This window comes from Limanda limanda, chromosome 13, assembly GCF_963576545.1.
Source record: "Limanda limanda chromosome 13, fLimLim1.1, whole genome shotgun sequence".
NCBI classification, from domain to species: Eukaryota; Metazoa; Chordata; class Actinopteri; order Pleuronectiformes; family Pleuronectidae; genus Limanda; species Limanda limanda.
Genome location: NC_083648.1, coordinates 8283447 through 8299642, shown reverse-complemented (window position 1 = coordinate 8299642; position 16196 = coordinate 8283447). Strand labels below are relative to the sequence as shown.

At 44.4% G+C, this 16196-nt stretch overlaps 2 protein-coding genes across 2 annotated transcripts in view; one reads left to right on the top strand and one right to left on the bottom strand.

The window, feature by feature from the left end:
• Window positions 1-1730: 1730 nt before the first annotated feature.
• gpr160 (G protein-coupled receptor 160) lies at window positions 1731-2627 on the top strand. The gene has a single exon (XM_061083764.1). The coding sequence runs from the start codon at window positions 1731-1733 to the stop codon at window positions 2625-2627; it is 897 nt and encodes a 298-aa protein (XP_060939747.1).
• Window positions 2628-6954: 4327 nt separating this feature from the next.
• skila (SKI-like proto-oncogene a) overlaps window positions 6955-16196 on the bottom strand; it is a 28862-nt gene continuing 19620 nt past the window's right edge. The window contains exons 3-7 of the mRNA XM_061084117.1: window positions 15837-15925; window positions 13682-13824; window positions 10443-10828; window positions 9804-10034; window positions 6955-8034 (exon numbers count right to left, since the gene is read on the bottom strand). Coding sequence (XP_060940100.1) covers window positions 7771-8034; window positions 9804-10034; window positions 10443-10828; window positions 13682-13824; window positions 15837-15925 — 1113 coding nt within the window. The 3' untranslated portion in view covers window positions 6955-7770. The remainder of the gene's footprint in view (window positions 8035-9803; window positions 10035-10442; window positions 10829-13681; window positions 13825-15836; window positions 15926-16196) is intronic.

Below are 16196 nucleotides of genomic sequence, written 5' to 3'. Positions count from 1 at the left end.
CGCCATCAGAACACGATGTTCTGTATCTCAGACATACACGGTGCAATCAACTCCAAACTAGACATGTAAGACAAGAGTCCCGGCCTGATGACATCTACACAGAAATCATGACTTGAAATCACAGCGCCCCCTGGTGGCAAAAGGAAATGTCTTGTTTTAGGAACATCTTACAATTGGAAGTATTCCTCCTCATCACTGACTGCAACCATGTCAAGCATAAGATTACTGTGACCTTGTGTCAAACACCATATTAGTGGCGTCAAAGTTCAACAATTTGTCGTTAAACACATCAAAATACATTTGTGAAACAACAGCACCCCCCTGAAGATATTTATTTGGTTTTAAGGAATGGGCGTGACAAAAATAACTGACTAGCGCCCCCTAAAGTGAAGCCTCGGCACTAAGAATGGCCGACATGTACAAAAATCGATGGGGACATTTGTCTTTTCATGACAAACAAATAAGTCTGATGAACTTGTCCTTGGGCTTTCATTAGATCAACTCCAACTTCTGTGAATGTCATCTCAACAAGATGGAGATATAAACTACCTCGGTATTAATGATTTCATCACACGTTGTGACCGTGGCGTGGTGTGACATTTTGATGATTCGCCAAAAAAGAGGGATTTATTAAAACTTCTCTGTTCATTGTTCTTTCAGCCTCAAACCTCATTCACACATTCACAGTCCCGCCCTGATCATTTCCGGAAACTTTCCGGAAACTTTCCACGGGAATATTAAGCCTACAGCACTATTAAGGCCTGCTGTAGTGTGCAGGACTAGTCAGGTACGTTTCGATGATATTACTCGGGAAAATATATTAGCAGGCTGATTGAGGATTGTTCATCTGTTCATCTAGCCTATTTCCATTAATTTATCCATCAATTGTAAAATATTTTTACAGACTATTCCAATTGTTTGGCTAACTATTTGTATCTCTGGCATTGCATTAGTGTTTTTTTCCAAACTTTTTTCTCATCTTATTCTACAGAACAATGCCACGTGAGCATCTCATGTGTGGAGACATTTCACTCCATCCAATGTAGAAGGAAAGGCTGTGTACATTTGCAAATACTGTGCAAAGACCTATGTTAAGAATGACACAACGATGCAGAAGCATATAGTCAAGTGCCCAAAGTTTCCTCAGGGCTCAAATCAGCCTATGACACAACAAAATGTTTATATTTTATGTCTTTATATGACAAGGTAAATACAGTTAGTATAAATTACCCACAACATTTCCAGTTTATTTCCGTTAATTCCCGTTAATTCCTGTATATTTCCGTTAATTCCCGTTAATTCCCATGGAAAGTTTCTGACTTTTAATATTCCCGGAATTTTGCAACCTAATATTGACTCATCATTACAGCGCCACCTACTGGCTACAGGAAGTGACATGTTTTAAACTTTGATGAACTGCTCTTGGCTGCTTTAAAGGAACCCTTCAAAGGATTCATTAAGCAAATAATTATTTGTTGCCAGTTTGCTTTAATGGCGCTTGGTCATCGATCGCTCTCTCCACCGACCGCAACAGGCTTCAAATTGCATGTGCTCGGGCCCGTCAGTGCTACAACGCAGCCCTAGATTCAGTTTATGGTTGAAAATCATAGATAAATACTTGCATGATTTTTTTCTTATGATTCAGATATACCATCCCCCAGCAGAGTGTCCATGATGGTCGACAGTCACCAGTGCACATCTGGTTAAAACCTCCACCCACACGACACAGCATGAACATCTCCATCCTCTCCATCTTGCTCGGACTGGCAGGGAAATGTCTGATCAACTGGGCCCTGGTGTTTCGCCAGAGGAGCCACATCTGCAGAAGCTTCGTGGGAGTTTTCAGCGTGTCCCTGTCCGTCGTGGACACGGCCGTGACCCTCATCTTTGCCACCATTCATATCCACACTGATGGCCCCCTCTTCTTCTTGGGCTTGCAGCTGACCAGATACCACACGTGTTTGCTGGTTCAAATCCTCGGACAGGTCGAAAGCCTCCTGCAGTGGCCCGTCGTGCTGGTGGCCAGTTTGGACCATTTCTGCACCGTCTCTCTGCCAGCGACCTCCTCGGGGGTGAAAGGGATCGTCCACTCATTTGTGACTGTCCTCCTGTGGACCCTCACTGTTCTCTACGTCTTCCTGCTGTCTGACTTCAATCCTGTCCTGGAGGACTTGGCTTACCACCAAATTAACCAGTGCTGGGTTTTCCACACCCCTCAGATCCTGCAGGTCGTCACGCTGCTCTCCTTGACTCTGGCCTGCTCTGTGCTTCATGCTGTTTGCAGCTCTACATTATTAGAAAACCCTCCTGAGAAGAACCAAATTACAAACCAGAGCAGAACTCCCACCAGGGGAAACATTGTTTGCCAGGTCCTGAGTATATTTCTGAGCACATGGGCCCCTCTGCTGATTTTTCTGGCCGTGTTCCTCCTGCTACCCGTGGGAATACCCTCATACCTGGGTCTGAACGTTGCCTGGCTCTGCTTCCTCAACAGCTTTCTGATCACACTCGGCCTGTGTGTAGCCTGTCCAGCCCCGCGGCTCGCACAGGGCTTGGCAGCAGTTCCCGCTGACAGCGTCTGTGAGTGGAGGATTAAATTTAACTTGGTTGCAGAGGACAGAACATGACGGCACTCAGTAATTTAATGTAGCACACATGTTAGAAGAAATTAAATTTTAGATGATTAGATGAACCTGAATGTGAGAAAATATGTTGTTTGTGGAGAAGGAGTCATGTGATGCTGTCAGTCAGTCCAACACTTATAGACTCAAACATCTCAAGCACTATTGCAGGGATTTCTATCAAATCTTAAGAGAATTAATAAGATATGGATTTCGGGACCAAAGGAAAATACAGTATATTGCTTATATGTTTACAATATAAACCTCATTTTATTGAGCCTATATTTATTTACAATTAGGAAAATCAGGATGTCTTACTATCAGTTGGCGACACTGTCCCTGTGTCAATTTGATACTGAAGAAGTTTTTAGAATGTGGTGATTCTCAAGTAGTTTCAGACCGTTTGTTTAATTTCCTAATTTCTAAGCAGGTTTTTTGTTGCATAGGCATCGGAGATAATGATATTCTCAGAATGTGTTAATCACTCTGATGCTAAAACTGTGTGTCTGGTTTGTGTTGATGAAAGAATTATAATCCAGATTTACATACAAATTCACGTGATCTGGTGTTGGGGTGTTGTTTTTAAGTCGCCTATAAATGAGTTCATCAAAAGTTAAATCATCATTATTGATTAATCTGCACGAAACTGGATTTCACATAAACCTCAATGTTATAAATAGTTCGGGATGATTTTTTGATATGCTTGTTTACATTTTTTAAGCTTTCTAATGAATTAAATTGAATTTGTTGATCAACTGATCGTCTCTGCGCATGTTTATGTTGTTCATGTGACCTCCCGAGTATCTGGAGCCAGAGGAGAGAACAAGCCCGTTCCAAGGACGGTGAAGAAGGCAAAAGACAACACAGGTTCGACACTACAGAACTTTACTTGAATTTGATCCAAGTTCATTGTCTATACAGGGCATATTTACAAGATCTGAAATCAGGGAAGGGCAAAAACAGAAAAAAACAAACACTAGATACAACTGAGGTATTAGCTAAAAGCATTTACAGGTATGTCATTTACTAGTAAATATCAATGATGATAAACAGTTAGAGATGCAGTGTCTTCTGCTTACAAAAAATTTTTTTTATATCACAACATGAGGTAGGAGAACAGTGTCTCGATTCATGCAAGAACAAAAGTCTCATCACACTGTAGTATTGGCAACGTATGCAATGGTCATACACGGACACTGCGATTCATTTTTAAGAACAGCATCGAGGGGGAAGAGGGATCTTATTTAGCAAAGCCATAAATATTTTTTTTTTAATATCTATAACAGGATGTGTGGACATGAAATCATAATATTCTTTCGTAGCCAGTGATCTGTGCGACCAATCAACAACGCAGCCCTGCACTGCAGACTCCTCCCACAGCGGCGCAGAATAACTACTGGCTGAAAATTAAACACCCAACTACAAAGCAAACCACCTACAACAGTTCAACTGGGATCTGCTTACCAGTGTTTGTATTAAAATATGTTTTTGTGGTAAAGCCTGGCTCTGTCTTCCTCCTTTTTTACTTGATTGGGCAAAAATTCACACCTGTAAAAATTCTGTACAAAGCTGAATCCAAGTTCTCTTAACACTGCAAAATGCAAAAAGGCCCAGGACGCCATGTTACAGGAGACTCTCTCTCTCTCTCTCTCTCTCTCTCCACGCTCACTTAGTCCTTTTCTCATTACAGAGCACAATTAGAGAAAGATAAACATCGCCCCCTTGTGTATAAAATGCTAATTACACAGAAAGAAAAACTACATATTAGGTATTTGCAAACGTGATGAATTCAAATGATTCGGTTTTTTTTCTTTTCATTGTTCTGCTGAAGAGGTAATTAAGTCAAAAAGAAAAACTAATACTGATCATCTTTTCAGACGAGGATATATGATCTCAAATCAGAAAAACAAAACGACACATCCAGAGCTACAGGAGCAAGTTTCTCTCTTTCCCTTTTCAAAGCTGCCTTGTTTCAGTCAGACGTGGGAGCTCCTCTCTCACTCTCTCACACACACACACGCACACGCACACACACACACAGTGTAATATTTCCGAATTAGGCTACATTTCTTGTTTTTCATAATCTGACTGACTTTATATTTAGCCTCTGGATCAATAATGACAAAACTTGCACATATTCAATGTTCATGCATATGAGCCATCTCAATATTTTGTGTCTTACATTGGGGGAATTTTTTTTTCACAATAAACTGATTGATAGAGAGGCCTAGTGACACTAAACATGAGGGGAAGCAAACATGCAAAAAAAAATAAAAAAAATAAGAATTTAGTTTTTCTTTTCCCCAAAAATGATTTTTCTTAAACAAATAGTTTGAATTTCGCTCAGGGGAGTTTTTTTTTTGACAAAGTGGATAAAAAAGCTTGTTACATTACAAGTTCAACAGTCCGTCAAAGATGAAAATCCACAACAACAAATGCATAAGTTTTCAGCAAAGGGGGAACATGTGTAACAAAGTATTATTTTTCCTATTAAGCCTTTGTCCTGCGTCATGTCTCAGTAAACCATGCGTGTCTCCCCCCCCCCCCCCACACATCCACTCGACCAAAGTCAATTCAGTTATCTGCAAAGATCACTTTTTTAAAAAAGAAAGCAAAAAACATTTAGGCCGTCTGGAGCCCAACTTCTGGTCCAATTTATATAACCTTTTGAAGATTATTCTTATAAGAACAGTTAATATATTAATGACTACTGTATTTACAAAGTGAATATAAATCTTTAGTTAATACGTTAAATATTTTCTTTCATAATTTCAATAAAGGTTTAAATGGAACAACAGTAGAGTGTACATCTGCGGCATGGGGTTCGATTCAACTGGCTTGCACCTGCACCTGCACTCGTGACCATCAACAAACCACAACTGTACCCGGCCCAGTCTTTGAGATCTGTTATTGTAAAGGGAAGCTGTGTAAGAAAATCTGCATTGAACAGGATGGAGCACAGTGGAATGTCTATCAATTTGCATTTAGAGCAGATGCATAAAAAAGCTCAGAGTTTAGCCGAGGCCGATCCCCTTCTCTTTTTAAACAATTATTTACACACGCACACACACACACACACACACACACCCACTCGCTTACAGGGATTTCCTCAGTGGCAATAAAAAGCGCTTTTGCCTGGCAACTGACACAATAAAAGTCCTCTCTTCCTCTGGCTGGATGTCTGCTCGCTCCCCTGGGCTTCTACAAAACACTGCACACCCCCAGCTGATCTGGCACTGGAGACGGATGGACGGGTGAGTGAGAGTGAGTGAGTGATGGTCGGTTCTGTGGGAGAGGAGGGGAAGTGGCGTTGAGAGATGGGGGGGGGGTCCTGTACAGTCTCACCCGAGGGTGGGCAGAGGGCCCCCAGACAACAACAGCTGCCCCCATTCTGGCGGCACAGAACAAAAAAAAAACCCGGGCTCCCTCTGTCCCCCCTGGCGTCCGGGCCACCCAGCCTGCCGAAGGGGGGAGAGAGCACCAGTCCCCCCCCAGCGCTCCCCTCGGTCCTCCCCTACCCCTTCCCGGTGCTGTTTGTTCAGCCAGGCAGATTAACGTGAAGCAGGGCCCAAACCATCCTGGACTAACTGCTTTCACCTGCGACCCACATTCTGACAAACAGGGGTGGGGAGAAAACCCCGTCTGCTAACAATGAAGTCAAATGATTGAGAAAGCAGAGGAAGCCCAGAGAACAGGGACCCGCTGGAGCTTTGATCATCTGCTGGGAACGCTGGGACCATTGTTCGGCCTGAATGCCTGCGCTGCCCTAACACACTCGAGTGTGCACGCATGTGGGGATGTCGTATGTATTATTGTAACACAGCGCAGCTACTGCACATGTGAGCACTCGGCCTTTCTTCTGTCTTATAAAAGCTCCAGCGGCGGCTCCCCCTGCCCCCGTGTCCAGACGCATTCCTTTCCCAGGAGACTCTGGAGGAGGAGAGCACATGAAGTGCACAACACCGCTCGTGAGCTGGTTCATGCCAAGCCTGAGAAGAGCACAGTGTTTCCTGTCTAGGCCAAAGTGGGTGAAAACCACAGTGTTGAGGAGTGTCCCAGTAGAGGGCACTGGCCCCAGCACACAGCGATGGAAGGTGTGAGGTCTCTAGTGAGTGGGGTGCTGTGAGGGTGGGGGGGGGGGGGGGTGTTAGAGGAGACACTGGGCAGCTGGTGGCTCAACCGACAGACTGTTTGGTCTACAGCAGGAGAGTCCAGGTGCTGCCGGGCTGAGTGCAGTGGGAGTGGGTCTGTGTGTGGGGCAGCTGGGGCCCAGGCCAGACCGTCGGAGCGCTTCTTACCTCGTGGGCGTCACACTCAACACACTCATTTCAAGTTCAGTGTCACTACTGGCATATTTTTATTACAACATCTGCTTAATGTCTTTTTGTGTACAGTAAAGGTTTTTCTCCTCCATATAGATTTGATATTTTTAACACGTTATATTTTTCTTTCTTTGTTTTTTTTAAGGACCCCCAAAAAAAACACGTTTTTTTGAAATGTCCGTGCAGTTTCCTGCATTCGCTGGTACTTGAGCATCTGGGCTGAAGGTACAGAAACACGGAGGAGGCACACGTCCAGGCGCCATTTTGTGTCCGTGGGCACCGGCTGCTGTGCCAGGTAGTATCAGTGAGGTGACACGTCCGTGGGGAGCTGAGCCAAGCATCCGTGTCTGAGCTGAAGTCTCAAAGTCATTGGCTCCTGAATCCAGAGCAAGCGAGAGGGGAAGGGATGAGGAGGGTGACAAGGTGAGGATGGAAAAAATATAGTGATGGTTGAGTCGGTCTCCACTCGACCCGACTCCTGTCTGTGAAGCAGCGGTTTGTTCAGTAAAAACTATAAATTAAATCATACATGCCCAAAAATCTTTAAATACTGTTTTAAGAGAAGAGAGGAAGCAAAAGAAAGAGTAATAAAAAAAAAAAAACACACCATAAAACTTTTCTTTTAAGTGATGTTAAATTACAAAAACAAAAGTCAGTCCTACACTGAAATAATAAAGGGAGGAGAATGAGATGCACAACTTCAAAAACCAGCCCGAGGAGATGTGAAGCTCCGTTCGGCTTCAGGCTGATTTGTTTGTGTCTGTAGAGTTGGTGGGTGATGGCGGAGAGGAATGAGGGAGGGAAGGAGGCGCCCGGAGGGGTGGCAGTTACTTTTGGCCAGACGCTGGGGCCTCCGAGATGGAGGGAGGAGAGGAGGAGGAGGGCGGGGAGTGGGCGCTAGGGGGTCCGGTGGAAGGGGTGAGAGGAGGAGAGGGGCTGCCTCCCACAGTGCCAGACCGGGCCATCTGCTGCCGGAGTTGGGCGATGGTGCGCTCCAGCTTCTCCCGAGCCTCCCGCTCCCGGCGCAGCTCCTCCTGCAGCTCCTGGCGATCGGCCTCCGCCCGCTCCAGCCGCTGACGGAGCTCCGACAACTGAAGACACAGACAAGGAGACGATGTTTTGACAAATTGTCTAGTACAGTATCAAGTATAGCAAGGAGGTCATTGTGTTTGTTCTCACACATTAACTACACAAAATGAAACTGAGAACGTCCCACAGCGCAAAACTCTTAATCTTAAATATGATGATGTATGATTGACATAATTCTCAAACTATAACCCTTACTTTTAAAATGTGGTCTCTAAAATGTCAGGGAATTGTGAAAAAGTCAAAACAATTTTACAAATTACAAAGATATTTAGTTAAAAATCACTGAAGAAGACATGAAGCTCCGAATTCACCAAAAGCTGCAAATAAAACAACTAGACTTTTATCACATTTTAATTAATTATAATATTTTAAATATAATTTTATTATGAGTTTGAGCTTATTATAAGTATCGACTAATTGTTGCAGCTTAACACTAGAAACAACAATCAAGTGTGTTCACAAAACAGAGCCAACACAACGTACAGACGTAGAGATAAAAGCTGCAAGAGTAGTTTGTTATCACAACAGACTGTGCAAAGTGCAGCAGATAGGTTATCTACACGTGTCGCACTATATGTTGTGTGTCCAAACGCAGAGAAGACGTTAACCCTCTGGTCCTCCTGCTCTCTCAGTCCTCACTGGTCACTTTTTGATGGTCAGATATAAACTCAGACTTAACCTTGTTTGAAGCAGCTCACTGTCACCACCAACTTGCGGTTGCCCCACAAGTCATTGCCATTTGTTATTTTGAAGATTCTTAAATTATGTAAAGACTAGAAAATGTATTTACCAACCTCGAAGACACAAAAGAAAGCGTCGAAGGTGCCATGACACCAGTCACTTTGAAATATATTGCATTACAAATGACTTGTTTAAGTTTTTACTGAAACAGCTCGTATCAGTCTCATGAAAACTGGCACCCAGCCTGGTGTTGAAGCTAAGGGGAGCGGGGGGGCAGGAGGAGCCGGAGCTTCAATGGCAGACAGGAGGGAGGGGGGGGGGATAGTGCAGCTCTGAGCTCAGGCCAACATAACATAATCTATCTCAAGATTAGGTCTAGTGGAAACCTAAACAAAGGCCTTGAATGTGTGTGTGTGTGTGTGTGTGTGTGTGTGTGTGTGTGTGTGTGTGTGTGTGTGTGTGTGTGTGTGTGTGTGTGTGTGTGTGTGTGTGTGTGTGTGTGTGTGTGTGTGTGTGTGTGTGTGTGTGTGTGTGTGTGTGTGTGTGTGTGTGTGTGTGTGTGTGTGTGTGTGTGTGTGTGTGTAGTCACGCTTTGGACTCACACAGAACGTACATGCACACAAAATGATTCTGTCAGGAAACACTTAATCACAGAAACAGCTTGTCCAAACCTTGAGTCTCAGAGTTTGGGTAGAAAACATTCTCTGCTGCTGTCAGAGGAAACATGTGGGAGACGACTACGTGAGAATGTTTTTTGGCTGCTATCTGGTGGGAATATATTTAAAGAGAGAGAGAGAGTGCTGATATGCAATTTTGGGAACGATCGAGGATCAAGGATTAAAAGGGCAATTTCCTATATGTTCACGGTGAAAATCTGAAGTGCATTAACTTAATTTAAATGCTTTGTAAACAAGTAGAAAAACACAGTGAGCTGCAGCTGCACTGACGCCCCTTTTCTTTGAATGTGATTCCAACGGAAGCGTAGGACTGTACCATCTGAGATCAAGTGTTAAGTGATGCAAGCCAGTGTGTGTACTGCATCATTCAGACTGTTCCTGACGCCAGGGTCGGTTCTCCTCTCAGCCCGTACCTGTGCGGTGTAGTGGGCCTCTTGTTGGCGCTGCACCCCCATTTCGCAGGCGCAGGCCTGCTGTCGGAGCTGCTCCAGACGGGTCTCCAGCTCCAGCTGCTCCTGGCGGGCCTGGTTGAGCTGCCGCGCCTGCTCGCTGTGCACCGCCTCCAGCTCGCTGCGGAGCTCCCGCTGCTCGGCGCTCAGCTCCCGTAACCTCGCTGCCTCGCCCCCGCGTACCGCCTCCAGCTCCTGAAGGCACAAAGACTAAGTCAAGGGAAATAATAACAATCATGTGATACTTCACTGACCTCTGTAGGGGAAATTGCTTTACAGTTCTGCCCCTCCACGTGGAGACGTGTCATAATACCCCAAGGGGCTTGAATAGAGGGTTTCACATTCCATATGTCCAAACTGAATCTGAACTTAAGTGTTTTAATAACAAAACAATATGTTAGAATTAGTGAAACCGTGTTTTTTAGATTAACTGTGGTTCTGACTTGTTTTACACATGGTAGAACCATCTGGTCCCTACATGAAGGGGTCGGTGGGAGGTGAACATCACCTCCACCTCCACATCAAGGACACTTCTAACAGGACAGTCAGGGTCTAGTTTATCTTGGGCTCATTTATCTTTTTTCTTTCCAGCCACCAACTCACCAATTCCAGCTGCAGCTGCTTGTGCAGGGTGGAGTTCAGCTTGTCCTGCTGCCTGCTGTACATCTGCATGATCTCCACAACAATCCTGTCCTTGTCGTCCTCCAGCCCCCCCACCACCACTGCAGCGCCGCTTGGGGCAGAGCTAGTGTCTTTAGCCACTACTTCCGATACCGGCGTCAACAACGACGCAGGAGGAGGAGGTGGAGGAGGAGGATGAGGAGGAGGGGTGTGGGCGGGGGTGTGGGAGGCTTTCTTGCAGCTCGGGCTGCTTGTCTCCATGGAAACTGCCGGGGCTTGGCATTCCCGCTCGGTGGCCGAGGCAGCAGCGGCATGTTGGGATTTGGCCTCCTCGGCGCCAGCAGCGACAGGGGGCGACGCGTGAAGATCTGAGGAGGGAGGAAGAGGAGGATGGAGGAAGGAGTTTAAAAAAAATACATAAATAAGAAATACAAAAAGAATAGGAGGTGGTTGAAAGACAGGAAGTGCGAGCCGAGCTGGCGCGCACTACCGCCTACGTTTAGTAACACCCTCGCACAAGCTCACAGAAGCTCACACCTCTTTTTCAGCTTTAACACACACACTCACCCACCTATTCTGTGTGTGTGTGTGCGTCCTTCAGACACAGAGAGAGAGAAAAGAAAGGAATAAAGGGTCTTGTGTGGGAGCTGCTCTGTTCTGTACGAGCTCCTTCAAACTCTGACTTGTTTCCTCACTGTGGCCTTCAAGGTTCACATCACGAGTAACGGATCAAACGGGTCGTGTCACACTTCCAAACACAAGGACACGTGCACAGATGCTGCAGCCAGGCATGTGTCGGCCAGTGAGCTCACAGACAGAGAGAGAGAAGCAGAAATAGTGTCAGAGAGAGAGAGAGAGAGCGCGAGAACAGTGGGTTGTTTACCAGAATAATGTATTCATACAGTATGTGTGTGTGTGTGTGTGACAGGAAACAGCATGCTCTGTACACAGCCTGTCTGGCACTGGAGAGGACACTCATTTACTGACTGAAGGTGGCTTTCGTATGTGCATACACACACTAACAAACACAGACTCGCATACATGATCTGCAAAGCACACACACGCACGTACACACACGCACGCGCATGATAGTAGAAGCAAACAAATAGCAGGAGTGAGTCATTTGGTTGTGGATCAAACGGAGAAAAAAAAACAGGAGAGGGGGGTGCACAGCAGAAAAAGTGAAAGGCGCACAGATAGACTGGGAGAGGAAAAAAGAGAAAGAAGAGGAGGAGGAGGAGGATAATGATGATGATGATGATGATGATGAGGGGGAGAAGGAGGCGTATGAGGAGGAGGAGATGGGGGAAGTGACAGCAGACTGAGAGGGAGGTGGTGATCAAGGCAGCCAGAGAAGAAAGAGGCAGGGATGGATGGATGGATGGATGGATGGAAGGATGGAAGAGGAAGTGGAGACAGCAGCTAGGAAAAGAGAGAGAGAAAGATGGAGATAGAGAGAGAGAGATAGAGAGAGAGCCTGGCAGTCAGACGTGGCGTAATAATGGCAGACGAACACTACTGCTGTGATTCACCCTCTCTCTCCTTCTCCACACCTCTTATTGATGCAGCTTTAATATACACACTTTAATGTGCACATAAAAACACACACACACACACACACACACACAGTACAGAGAGGAGGTCACTGTCTTTTCACCCCTCTTGCTCAATCGTGAGGTTTCCCTAGAGTCTTTATGTGAAGGTCAATGCATGATTATGTGTGTCGCTGCAGGCTGCAATGTTAAGCATGTGTGTTTGTGTGTGTGTGGGTGTGTGTGTTGGCGGTGGTTGTATGTTTACAGTAAGCACGTGTCAGCTCTTCCACTGTGCTAGATGTACATGATCTGCATGTCTCTTCCGGTCATGTCTCTGCGTGTGCATGCGTGATGTATCTGTAGTCGACATGTGTCAGCCATGTTTGTGTGTGTGTGCGGTCGGAATGTACATTACAACACAAACACACACAGGGTTAACATCTTTTGTCAGGCTCCAAAGTGAAGGATGAACTTCCATACCCTGAATAAATATGTGTTATCGTTTCAGTACTGTTACTATTTGAGCTCATTATTTTACACATTGTTCATCATTTATTATTGGATTAATTTGTAAATTTCTGGTTTTAAAAGAAACAACTTAACTCACACCCCCTCCCCTATATATATATATTTATAAGCTAGTTTTTCTTCTACGTTAGATTTAAAAAATATCCTCAATCACATTCATTGTGATGTTTTCACACTAAGAGGATTTTACTTGTCACCTCACACCAGGAAATCTAGCTACATAACCACTGTAGTTCCAAAGCCAATGATTTAATGGATAAATAGGGGGTAATTTTCCCGCCCTCTCACCTATTTTCTGCTCTGCTCTTTTCACTTTCTTACATGAATGGACATAATCGCACAGAGTGGGTTGTTGCTTCTACTTTCACCGGAATGTCAAGCAAGAAAGGATTTGGTAATTAGTGTTTTTCTATTTTAGAGCGTCGCGTTTTAGTATAATATACAAATTGAAAGGTTTGGAACTGGGTCAGACGCCATCGCTCAGTGCTTTTGTGAGTGTTTCTCGACAACTCTATGTCAAGGAAGGCTGGAAATCAAAAAGCTCAGATCTAATTTGATTTTATCGCGTCATTTTGATATGGAGTCTGCATTTCTATGGTTTAGTGTATGCAGGGTTCCTACAGGTTTTAACAAGATAAATTTAAGACTTTTTAAGACCTCTTTAAGACCACTTTGAATAGGGTTTAAGACCTTTTTCACGACCATACTGGCAAAAAGTATGAAGGAAAATTACTATGAAAGAAGAAATAAGTCACAGAATTACTTACAAAGTAAATTTATACCCATTCAACATAAGAACAATAACAATACACAAGTCAAACAAGCTTTAAACATGCTTTAAACATGCATTAAACATGCATTAAACATGCTGAAATAAATTGAAATAAAAGGATGTTCCATAAAACATGTCCAGAGAAGGAAATTAAACATCCCATCGAACACTAAAAAACCTCTAACTTCTCAGCTCTGGCCAAATTAAATTTAAGACCTTTTTAAGACTTTTTAAGGCCTAAAATTTCGATTATTAAATTGAAGACCTTTTAAGACTTTTTAAGACCCCGCGGGAACCCTGTGTATGGGTTTGGGATGAGTATGGAAGGGCATAAGTGTCTCTCTGTGTGTGTGTCTCTGTTTAGGAGTGTGTGTATCAGGACTGACCCATGGGCGGCTCGTCGTGGCCCAGCGCTCGGCGGCTGTAGTGGTGTTTCAGCAGCGCTCCGAGCATCTCCTGGCTCATCTCCGCCTCCCGCTGCATGGACACGTTGGGAGCCACCATCTTATCGTACGTGTACAGGTAGTAACTGGGAGAGAGAAGCAGATAAAGAAAAGACGTTTAAACACCGAACTGGTTTAACACGTAGATAAATCTTTACAGTTTTTACACAAGATACTGAACGTGCAATAGCTGAAACGTCATTTTTTTTTAAAGACCCGGCTTCCCTTCATCACACAAAGGTGGGGTAGCCTGCTGATAACGTACGGACTTGGTTTTTCCAGTCATGATGGGAGCAGTGTCACCTTTCACATACTTCTGCGAGTTTGCAGTAAAGACCATAAAACGTTACGAGGTATGGACTTTACAATGCCGATGTACATTAAGCAACAAATATGACTGCAATAACTCATCAGGGGAAAACTCGGAAACGGAGCAATAAAAGAGTTACGTCTGTGAAGGGTTTAGCCTAAAGTAAGTGCAGCGTCTGAAGACAAGAGCTGGAAACACGGTGTGCGGAATATGGATATTTCTTATCATGTGTTTACAGGGTATCAGCCTAAACACACCTTCAGCTTATCACACATGTCCAGGTAGTGGGTACAACTGAGAGAGAGATAGTGCCTGGAGATGCACTGAAGCCACTGAGCAAGGACTATCTGTCCATTCCTAGCTGCATGGTGGGAAGGAAGGAGGAGGAAGAGGAGAAGAAGAGAAGAAGAGAAGCTTTGAACCCCTCCCCCCACAGCAGTCCCCTCCAGACAGAGCTGAGGCTGGAGCTGTGAACTAGGTTAAGCATGACAGCTCAGTGGGGCTCTGCCGGAAAAACTACAGCACTACCAACCAACCCAGTCAGCCCTGCTCCCTCTGCTCTGGATGGAAAGAAGCGCTGCCTGTTCGCCTGAGTGACGATCTGAAACTCATTCACATGAAACGCCAAAGATGTGATTGAATAATGTAAGCATGGCTCCTATTTGACATGTGTGGTGCTAATGGATGTTGGTACAAATAGGACGTTAAGTGCTGTGGATGTCTAGCAAGACGTTTCATTATTACTGAAGCTGCAATGCAGAAACACATGCTCCGAACCGCTCTGTGCAAGCCACGACTGGTTTGAGATGAGTAGCCATCCGGTCATACCGGAGGTGACCAGAAATCTAAATCCTGCCATTTAGTCTGGCCCATGGTCAGTATGTCAAGCAGTCATGTGGAGCTATGGCGCCATAAACCATCTAATTCCACCTTTTAATCTGGGTCAGATTACTGTGTGAGCTATCAGAGCACCATGCCCAAACACAGACTGGTGTGGTCTGGGGAGGGAAGGAGGGAGGGAGGGAGGGAGGGAGGGAGGGAGGGAGGGAAAGAGGACCCGAGGAGGAGGAGGGATGGAGATGAGAAGCTCATGTGATGAAGGACAGAGGACAAAGAGGGAACTGAGCAAAAAAGTGTTGGATGGGAAATACATTTACTAAGAAAGAAACTGATAGAAAGTCAAAATGAAACCTGGCGTGACTTGGCAACTAACACAACCACACAGTCTGGCACAGTTACATCCTCATAATGCACCGTTTAAAGAAACTAGAGCTTTTAATGTTCTCCTGGAAAACACACTTCTAAATCCAGACTGACTTTAAACAACAATCTCATTATATCACTTAGAGACCAACCGACTGTTGAAAAATCCTATTCTGACAACAAAATCTGTGAAGTTCTATAAATAATCAACATCTGTTTTGATAATCAGGTAATTATTTTCACTTATTTTTCATATCTAAAACGTAAATTGAATATGTGATAATGTTATGACAAGATAAACAGTCGTAAATTATTTTGTCACTGTTTCTAACAATCCATACACTAAAAGATTAATCAGGTCAAACAATTAGTTATTCAACCAATAAGTTGATCAACTGAAAATGTATTTGAATGTCAGACAAAACATTATGTCCGTCCTGTGGATTTCAGTTAAGACTATGGGGAAATGTGCTGGTCTTTTTTCCTATTTAATAACCTGCACATCCATCCTTTATTAAAAAAACAAATGTAAACCTTCAGATGGTGTATTGGGGCTGTTTAATCAAGGTTAATATGATGTAGTACCTGGGATGGACCGGGATGGGGTGTTCTGGCTCCTCCTTAATATCCGAGAAAAGACTGTTGAAGACCAAAGCAGGTGGAGATGTTTTTCCCTGTGGAAAACAAAAAACACACGCATATAAATATGATACAACACAGCAACATATTGTCTTTTTCAGCTTTTGTGTTGCAGCCGCAAAGACGCACAATGACAGCTCATCCATCTACTTTTATTGATCTTTGCATACAATTTTTCAGTTGAATGGGTGAATTATCACAATGGCAATCAGATGCATGGCCACGCACACACACACACACACACACACATGCATACTCATGACTCCATGGAGAGAGAAACAGCAGGAGGAGATGGGAATGTGCTGT

What these genes read in the sequence shown, in the direction of transcription:
- gpr160 (XM_061083764.1), top strand. Translation starts at nt 1,731, where the DNA reads ATGAACATCTCCATCCTCTCCATCTTGCTCGGACTGGCAGGGAAATGT.